Source organism: Pongo abelii, chromosome X (assembly GCF_028885655.2).
Source record: "Pongo abelii isolate AG06213 chromosome X, NHGRI_mPonAbe1-v2.0_pri, whole genome shotgun sequence".
Taxonomy (NCBI): domain Eukaryota; kingdom Metazoa; phylum Chordata; class Mammalia; order Primates; family Hominidae; genus Pongo; species Pongo abelii.
The window spans coordinates 1,159,611-1,169,301 of record NC_072008.2 but is presented as its reverse complement, the minus strand read 5'-3'; the positions used below and the strand labels follow the sequence as shown (position 1 = coordinate 1,169,301).

General features: G+C 55.8%; 1 protein-coding gene across 1 annotated transcript in view; it reads right to left on the bottom strand.

Annotated features, from left to right (window-relative positions):
• Positions 1 to 1,179: 1,179 nt before the first annotated feature.
• The window catches only part of IL3RA (interleukin 3 receptor subunit alpha), a 31,845-nt gene continuing 23,333 nt past the window's right edge, over positions 1,180 to 9,691 (bottom strand). The window contains exons 8-11 of the mRNA XM_063721295.1: positions 7,726 to 7,840; positions 4,899 to 5,004; positions 2,397 to 2,478; positions 1,180 to 1,519 (exon numbers count right to left, since the gene is read on the bottom strand). Coding sequence (XP_063577365.1) covers positions 1,445 to 1,519; positions 2,397 to 2,478; positions 4,899 to 5,004; positions 7,726 to 7,840 — 378 coding nt within the window. The 3' untranslated portion in view covers positions 1,180 to 1,444. The remainder of the gene's footprint in view (positions 1,520 to 2,396; positions 2,479 to 4,898; positions 5,005 to 7,725; positions 7,841 to 9,691) is intronic.

The window sequence follows — 9,691 nt, the reverse complement described above, 5'->3', positions numbered from 1 at the left end:
TTTCCTGCGCCAGGCTGCCTGGCCTCCCCCACCACACACAGGCGACGCTGATACCTCCTTTCACCTCCTTTCCTGCAGCTCCAAGTACCCCTGTTTTCGGTTTGGCCCTCACACCCAGCAGAGGCCTAGTCGGGAAGACCCCAATGGGGAGACAGGGCCGGGGGAGGGGGTCAGAAGTCAAGCCAGCATCCATCCAACTCTGGGGAATGAGGGCGGGGACACAGAGGTCAGGCCAGGATGGGGAGAAAAGAGCCAGGCTGGCCTCGGAGTGTGAGCGTGACTGGACTTGCCAGGGCAGATCCCAGAGCCCCCGCCGGATGTGGGCAGCTCCTCACGTCTGTGGGTAAAAAGGTGTGTGGATACAGCATGTTCAGGGACATCAGAGTCTACCTGGCTACATGAGCCCTGTAAGGTGGCTTAGAAAGAGACAGGCCGGGTGCGGTGGCTCCCGCCTGTAATCCCAGCACTTTGGGAGGCGGAGGTGGGCAGATCACGAGGTCAAGAGATTGAGACCAGCCTGGCTAACATGATGAAACCCCGTCTCTACTAAAAATACAAAAATTAGCCGAGTGTGGTGGCAGGTGCATGTAGTCCCAGCTACCCAGGAGGCTAAGGCAGGAGAATTGCTTGAACCCTGGAGGTGGAGGTTGCAGTGAGCTGAGATGGCTCCATTTCACTCCACCCTGGGTGACAGGGAGACTCCATGTCAAAAAAAAAAAAAAAAAAAAATCCATGCAGCCAGCGTCATGTGTACAGCCGGGGGCCGGAGAGGACAGGCAGGCCAGGCCGGGCATCTGGCACTCTCGGAAAGCAGCAAAGCTGATGTGTTTCTCAGAAGTCCTGGAGGAGCTAGTTATAAAACACTGGAAGCTGGGCACGGTGGCTCACGCCTGTAATCCCAGCACTTTTGAGAGGACGAGGCAGGCAGATCACCTGAAGTCAGGAGTTCAAGACCAGCCTGGCCAACATGGTGAAACCCCATCTCTACTAAAAATACAAAAATTGGCCAGGTGTGGTGGCAGGTGCCTGTAATCCCAGCTACTCCGGAGGCTGAGGCAGGAGAATTGCTTGAACCCGGGAGGCGGAGGTTGCAGTGAGCTGAGATTGCATCACTGCACTCCAGGCTGGGTGACAGAGCGAGACTCTATCTCCAATAAAAAAAACCGTGGAAACGGTCTCTCTAGTAGTGTTGGAGGAACGGGGCTGAATCCAGAGACGGGGGCCAGTGAGTGGGTAAAAAAAAAATCACTTTATCATGAAATAAACACACAAAGTTCTGTTCTTTCCTCTTCCTGGCAGCTTCGGACTAAATTACACAGGCATCTGCCATGCCCAGCACCCATTAGGAACGTCCATTCCTGGGCTGTGTGCACAGGTCCAGCAGCCAGTCTGTGCAGGCGCCTGGCCCGGCCAGGGAGATTGAGACAGGCCCTGAACCCCAGTCTCAAGTTTTCTGCACGACCTGTACTTCAGTCACCAGACACTCCTCCAGGCCGGCTTTGCCCGCCTCCCAGACCACCTGCAGAGACGAGAGGAGGAGGCAGGGTGAGTCGGTCACCCCCAGGTAACAGAGCCCACGTCCTGATCCGCGGGGGCCTGTCCCATCTCAGATATGCTCTGCGGGCCAGGCGTGGTGGCTCACACCTGTAATCCCAGCACTTTTGGGTCGGGCGCGGTGGGTCACGCCTGTCATCCTGGCACTTTGGGAGGCCGAGGCGAGCAGACCACGAGGTCAGGAGATCCAGACCATCCTGGCCAACATGGTGAAACCCCATCTGTACTAAAAATACAAAATTAGCTGGGCGTGTTGGTGCATGCCTGTAATCCCAGCTACTTGGGAGGCTGAGGCAGGAGAATCACTTGAACCTTGAACCGGGAAGGTGGAGGTTGCGGTGAGCCGAGATTGCAGCATTGCACTCCAGCCTGGGCAACAAGAGCAAAACTCCATCTAAAAAAAAAAATCTGCTCTGCCCTGGTGTGCAGGGCACGGAGACGGCCCGTGATCACGGTGGGGTTGGAGCCCAGTGTCCCCCCACTCCCTTCATCCTGCAGCTTTTCCCAGCCGCCCACCAGCACCAGCAGACAGGTGTCCAGCCTCCTAGTCCAGGCCATCTCACTCTTGTCGCCCAGGCACAGTGCCGTGGCTCGATTGTAGCTCACTGCAGCCTCCACCTCCCGGGTTCAAGCGATTCTCCTCCCTCAGCCTCCCGAGTAGCTGGGATTACAGGCGCCTGCCACCACGCCCGGCTAATTTTGTATTTTTAGTAGAGACGGAGTTTCTCCATGTTGGCCAGGCTGGTCTCGAGTTCCTGGCCTCAAGCGATCCGCCCGCCTGGGCCTCCCAAAGCGGCCACCACGCCCCCAGACCCGTCCCACGGCAGAAAAAAACAACATACCAGCTTGTTGTCTTGGAAGCTGTCACCAATGGGGTCTTTCACGTGAGGGATGCGGGGAAAGAGTCTCTGCATCACCAGATACCTCGGAGGAAAGAGAAATGGCCCAGCTCTGAACACAGCACCGACCAGCTCATCATCCGGGACACAGCGTGTCCAGGACAGTCCAGGACAGGAGGTGCCAGGATGGAGCAAAAGACTTAAGTCACCTACTGGAGGGGTCTCTATTTTCCCGGCCCCCGAGGCCCTGACACGCCGCCGACAATCATCGTAGGCAGGCGTTGGTGTCTAATAAGGAGCAGGGCGCTGGTACCGGAGCCACCCAGGGGTGCAGCTGCAAAGACAGACCCTTGGTGCCTCAGGTCACTGAGTTTACGACCTGAGACAGCTTGCAGCAAGGGCCTCCTCCCCCTCTTCCTCCCCCTCCCTCTCCCTCTCCCCCTCCCCCCTCCTTCTCCCTCCTTCCCCCTCCCCTCTCCTCCTCCCCTCCCCCCTCCTCCCCCTCCCCACTCCTCATCCTCCCCTCCTCCTCCCCCTTCCCTGTCCCCCCTCCTCCCCCTCCCCTCTCCTCCTCCCCCTCCCCTCTCCTCTTCCCCCATCCTCCCCCTCCCCTCTTCTCCCCCCTTCTCCCTCCTTCTCCCCTCCCCCCTCCTCCCCTTCCCCCTCCCCCTCCCCTTTTCCCCTTCCCCTCCCCCCTCCCCCCTTCCCCTCCCCCTCCCCTTTTCCCCTTCCCCCTCCCCCTCCCCTTTTCCCCTTCCCCCTCCCCCTCCCCCTTTTCCCCTTCCACCCCCCTTTTCCCCTTCCCCCTCCCCCTCCCCTTTTCTCCTTCCCCCTCCCCCTCCCCTTTTCCCCTTCCCCCTCCCCCTCCCCTCTCCCCCTCCCCCCTCCCCCTCCCCCTCCCCCTTTTCCCCTTCCACCCCCCTTTTCCCCTTCCCCCTCCCCCCTTTTCCCCTTCCCCCTCCCCCCTTTTCCCCTTCCCCCCTCCCCCTCCCCCCCTTCCCGTCCCCCTTCCCCTTTTCCCCTTCCCCTTCCCCCCTCCCCTTTTCCCCTTCCCCCTCCCCTTTTCCCCCTTCCCCCGGGAGACAGAAGTCACCATGGCACCCATTTGAACCTCTGATGCCCAGCAGGAAGGAAACAGGGCCTGGCTGGTCATGGTGGCTCAGGCCTGTAATCCCAGCACTTTGGGAGGCCAAGGCGGGCAGATCAGCTGAGGTCAGGAGTTCAAGACCAGCCTGACCAACATGGAGAAACTCTGTCTCTACTAAAAATAGAAAATTATCCAGGCATGGTGGCACAAGCCTGTAATCCCAGCACTTTGAGAGGCCAAGATGGGTGGATCACATGAGTTCAGGAGTTCGAGACCAGCCTGACCAACATGTAGAAACCCCATCTCTTTTAAAAATACAAAATTAGCCTGGCGTTGTGGCAGGTGCCTGTAATCCCAGCTACTCAGGAGGCTGAGGCAGGAGAATCACTTGAACCCAGGAGGTGGAAGTTGCAGTGAGCTGAGATGGCGCTACTGCACTCCAGCCTGGGCAACAAAAGCGAAACTGCTTCTCAAAAAAAAAAAAAAAAAAAAAAAAGGAGACAGAACCTGGGGTGACCCAGCTGGTGACTGAAAACCAGAGTTGGTCTGCATGACAGATCCTGGCCCATCCAAGTAGACAGCTTTGACGTTAGCCCAGGCCCCTTCCCGACCAGAAAGCATGGCCTTCCGCCCTCTGACTATATCAGGCCCGCTGGGCAGGGCAGGGGAGGACTGCAGCTAGCAGAGAGGACTTGGTCCCTGGTCTTTTGTGAATAATTATCAAGGGCCCAGGTGCGGTGGCTCACGTCTGTAATCTCAGCACTTTGGGAGGCCGAGGCAGGGGGATCACTTGAGGCCAAGAGTTCAAGACCAGTGTGGCCAACATGGTGAAACCCCGTCTCTACTAAAAATACAAGAATTAGCTGGGGGCAGTGTTGCACACCTGTAATCCCAGCTACTCGGGAGGCTGAGGCAGGAGAATTGCTTGAACCTGGGAGGTGGAGGCTGCGGTGAGCCAAGATCGTGCCACTGCACTCTAGCCTGGGTGACAGAGCAAGACTCAAAAAATAATAATCATCATAACAATAATGATAATATGGGCCAGGCGAGGTGGTTTACGCCTATAATCCCAGCACTTTGGGAGGCTGAGGCAGGTGGATCAGCTGAGGTCAGGAGCTCGAGACCAGCCTGGCCAACAGGGCAAAACCCCGTCTCTGCTAAAAATACAAAAATTAGCTGGGTGTGTTGCTGGGTGCCTGTAATCCCAGCTACTTGGGAGGCTGAGGCAGGAGGATCACCTGAACCCAGGAGGCAGAGGCTGCAGTGAGCCGAGATCACGCCACTGCACTCCAGCCTGGGCCCCAAGAGCGAGACTCCGTCGCAAAAATAATAATAATAATTCTCAGGATAGTTCTGTGAATAACTTTCAGGGTCACACTGGAAACAAACGACGCCTGCGGATGCCCTCGAGGGCTCACCTTCTGCAGATCAGGAAGATACACACCAGGGCCAGCAGCGTCCCCAGCGCGATCAGCAGCGACGTCCGCCAGGCACGCGTGTTTGCGCCCTCCTCCTGGTCGCACTCTGGGGGGAAAGGACGAGAGGATCACAGACCAGGGGCCGTCCTGGGGGGACCAGGGACTGTAAGCTCTCCCCGGGGCCCTGGGAAGCAGAGACGCTGCTGCCACATGGGGTGGCCTCCGGGGGGCACACCACGGTAGTGCCACCTGCATAGGGACAGTGGCCACCTGCGGGCCACCTGAGTACCGGGACCCGGAGCGACGTCCGGACCTCCCAGCCCCAGCCTGGAACCCTAAGGGAGCTGAAAGACCACCAGGGATCCCTGTCTGCCTGGTGCTCGGGACACGGGGAGCGCCAGGGACTTCCACTGTGCCTAGCAGGCCGGCAGGTGCTTTGGGTGTGGGCAGCGTGGAGGGGCAGCAGAGGTAGCACTGGTGTGCTTGCTTTGAACTTGATTTTGTATTTATCATGGAATTTGTGTGTGTGTGCATGCGTGTGTGTGTGTGTACATTAATTTTTTCCTTTTCTTTTTTTTTTTTTTTGAGACAGAGTCTTGCTCTGGTGGCCAGGCTGCAGTGCAGTGGCGTGATCTCAGCTCACTGCAACCTCCACCTCCCGGGTTCAAGAGATTCTCCTGCCTCTGCCTCCCGAGTAGCTGGGACGACAGGCGCCCGCCACCACGCCTGGCTAATTTTTGTATTTCTAATAGAGATGGGGTTTCACCATCTTGGCCAGGCTGGTCTTGAACTCCTGACCTCAAGTGATCCACCCACCTCGGCCTCCCAAAGTGCTGGGATGACAGGCATGAGCCACCGTGCCCGGCCTATTTCTTTTCTTTTCTTTTTTTGAGACAGAGTCTTGCTCTGGAGTGCTGTGGTGCAATCTCAGCTCACTGCAACCTCTGCCTCCCGGGTTCAAATGATTCTCCTATCTTAGCCTCCCGAGAGGATTGCTTGAGCCCAGGAGGTTGAAGCTGCAGTGAGCCGTGATCACGCCACTGCCCTCCAGCCTGGGCAATAGAGACAGACTCTGTCTCCAAAACAAAAAACAAAAAACAAAAAACAAGGATACATCTATGACCTCACCCCCAGAACCTATGACGATAACCTTATTTGGAACGAGGGTGGATCTGTTTGCTGGGACTGCCATAAAAAAGTCCCACAGCCTGGTGGCTTCAGAAAAAAGGAATTTGGCCGGGCGCGGTGGCTCACGCCTATAATCCCAGCACTTTGGGAGGCCAAGGCGGGCGGATCACCTGAGGTCGGGAGTATGAGACCAGCCTGGCCAACATGGTGAAACCCCGTCTGTAATAAAAATACAAACATTAGCCGGGCACGGTAGTGGGCACCTGTCATCCCAGCTACTCGGGAGGCTGAGGCAGGAGAATGGTGTGAACCCGGGAGGTGGAGGTTGCAGTGAGCCGAGATCGCACCAGTGCACTCCAGCCTGGCGACAGAGTGAGACTCCGTCTCAGAAAAAGAAAAAGAAAGAAAAAAGGAATGATTCTCCCACAGTCCTGGAGGCTGGAAGTCTGAGATCCAGGTGTGGGCAGGGCCGGTTCCTCCTGAGGCCCCTCTCCTGGGCTTGGAGACGCCGTCTTCTCCCTGTGTCCTCGCAGGGTCGTCCCTCCATGTGTGTCTGTGTCCTCATCTCTTCTGAGGTGTCTTAGGCCATCTCAGGCTGCTATCACAGAATACCATAGACTGGGTGGCTTAGAAACAACAGACACTGAATCTCCCACCGTCTTGGAGGCTGGAAGTCTGAGATCCAGGTGTGGGCAGGGCTGGCTCCTCCTGAGGCCTCTCTCCTGGGCTTGTAGACGCCGTCTTCTCCCTGTGTGCTCACAGGGTCGTCCCTCCGTGTGTGTCTGTGTCTTCATCTCCTCTTCTTATGAGGATCCCAGTCCTGTTAGGTTAGGGCCCACCCTACTGACCTCATTTTACCTTAATCGCCTCTTTAAAGACCCCAACTCCAAACACAGTCACATTCGGAGGTCCTGGGAGATCAAAGCTTCAACACACAAATTTTGAGGGAATACAATTCAAGCGATTCTCCTGCCTCAGCCTCCGTGGTAGCTGGGGTAACAGGCATAAGCCACAGCACCCGACCTGATTTTTGTATTTTTAGTAGAGACAGGGTTTCTCCATGTTGGTCAGCCTGGTCTTGAACTCGTGACCTCAGGTGATCTACCCACCTCAGCCTCCCAAAGTGCTGGGATGACAGGCGTGAGCCACTGTGCCCGGCCAGAAGTTCTACTCTGAGGCGATCCTTTTGTTTTGTTGTTGAGATGGAGTCTCGCTCTGTCGCCCAGGCTGGAGTCCAGTGGCGCGATCTCGGCTCAATGCAACCTCCGCCTCCTGGGTTCACACCATTCTCCTGCCTCAGCCTCCCGAGTAGCTGGGACTACAGGCGCCCGCCACCACGCCTGGCTAATTTTTTACATTTTTTGTAGAGACGGGATTTCACCGTGTTAGCCAGGATGCTCTCGATTTTCTGATCTTGTGATCCGCCCGCCTCGGTCTTTATTACAAGGCACAGGGGGTGTCTGTCAGTGGGACGACCTTGTTTCCCCTCCACGTTTCCTCTCCTAAGAGCAAGGCATGAGGTCACCGTCAGGTTCAGGGTCCTTTTGGGGATCACAGAAACTGGGGGAGTGAATCTCCTCTCCTTTGCAGGCAGAACACCAAGAAACAATGAAGAGCTGGTGACCCGTAGGCAGGCGGGCAAGGGGGGTGGCCTGTGTTCCCATGACCCAGGATGGCGCACCCCGCTCACCCCACTCACCGAAGCGCTGGGGGGTGCTCCAGGCACTCAAGAATTCATACACTGTTTCGCGGGCTCTTATTTGCACTGTGTACGTTCCAGGATTGAGCAGCTGGAAGGAGGTTCTGTCTCTGACCTGTGGTTTAAAAGAAAATAAAGAAGGAAAGAGGGGCCAGGTGTGGTGGCTTATGCCTCTCACCTCAGCACTTTGGGAGGCCGAGGCAGGTGGATCACCTGAGGTCAGGAGTTCGAGACCAGCCTGGCCAACATGGTGAAACCCTGTCTCTACTAAAAATACAAAAATTAGCCGAGCGTGGTGGCAGGCGCCTGTAATCCCAGCTACTCGGGAGGCTGAGGCAGGAGAATCGCTTAAACCTGAGAGGTGGAGGTTGCAGTGAGGTGAGATCGTGCCACTGCACTGCAGCCTGGGCGACAGAGTGAGACTCTGTCTCTAAATAAATAAATAAATAAAATAATAAAAGAAGAAAAGGGGCTGGGCGCCTATGGTTCATGCCTCTCACCACAGCACTTTTGGAGGCTGAGGTGGGAGAACTGCTTAAGCCCAGGAGTTTGACACCAGCCTGGGCAACATAGCAAGACCCCATCTTTACCAAATAAAAAAAAAAAGGAAAAATTACCAGACGTGGTGACACACACCTTTGGTCCCAGCTACTAGGGAGGCTGAGGTGGGAGGATACCTTGAGCTTAGGAGTTTGAGACCAGCCTGGGCAACAAAGCAAAACCCCATCTCTACAAAAAAAAATTTTTGTTTTGTTTTGAGATGGAGTTTCACTCTTGTTGCCCAGGCTGGAGTGCAGTGGCACCAACTTGGCTCACTGCAACCTCCACCTCCCAGATTCAAGCAATTGTCCTGCCTCAGCCTCCCGAGTAGCTGGGATTACAGGCACCTGCCACCACGCTCATCTAATTTTGTCTTTTTAGTAGAGATGGGGTTTCTCCATGTTGGTCAGGCTGATCTCGAACTCCCAACCTCAGGTGATCCACCCCCCCTCAGCCTCTCAAAGTGCTTAAGCCCAGGAGTTTGACACCAGCCTGGGCAACATAGCAAGACCCCATCTTTACCTAAAAAAAAAAAAAAGGAAAAATTACCAGACGTGGTGACACACGCCTTTGGTCCCAGCTACTAGGGAGGCTGAGGTGGGAGGATACCTTGAGCTTAGGAGTTTGACACCAGCCTGGGCAACAAAGCAAGACCCCATCTCTAGAAAAAAATTTGTTTTGTTTTGAGACAGAGTTTTGCTCTTGTTGCCCAGGCTGGAGTGCAGTGGCACGAACTTGGCTCACTGCAACCTCCGCCTCCCAGATTCAAGCGATTCTCCTGCCTCAGCCTCCCGAGTAGCTGGGATTACAGGCACCCACCACCACGCTCATCTAATTTTGTCTTTTTAGTAGAGATGGGGTTTCTCCATGTTGGTCAGGCTGGTCTCAAACTCCCAACCTCAGGTGATCCACCCCCCTCGGCCTCCCAAAGTGCTTAAGCCCAGGAGTTTGACACCAGCCTGGGCAACATAGCAAGACCCCATCTTTACCTAAAAAAAAAAAAAGGAAAAATTACCAGATGTGGTGACACACGCCTTTGGTCCCAGCTACTAGGGAGGCTGAGGTGGGAGGATACCTTGAGCTTAGGAGTTTGAGACCAGCCTGGGCAACAAAGCAAAACCCCATCTCTAGAAAAAAATTTGTTTTGTTTTGAGACAGAGTTTTGCTCTTGTTGCCCAGGCTGGAGTGCAGTGGCACGAACTTGGCTCACTGCAACCTCCGCCTCCCAGATTCAAGCGATTCTCCTGCCTCAGCCTCCCGAGTAGCTAGGATTACAGGCGCGCACCACCACGCCCGGCTAATTTTGTATTTTTAGTAGAAACGGGGTTTCACCATGTTGGCCAGGATGGTCTCCATTTCCTGACCTCATGATCCGCCCGCTTCGGCCTCCCAAAGTGCTGGGATTACCACTGTGAGCCACCAAGCC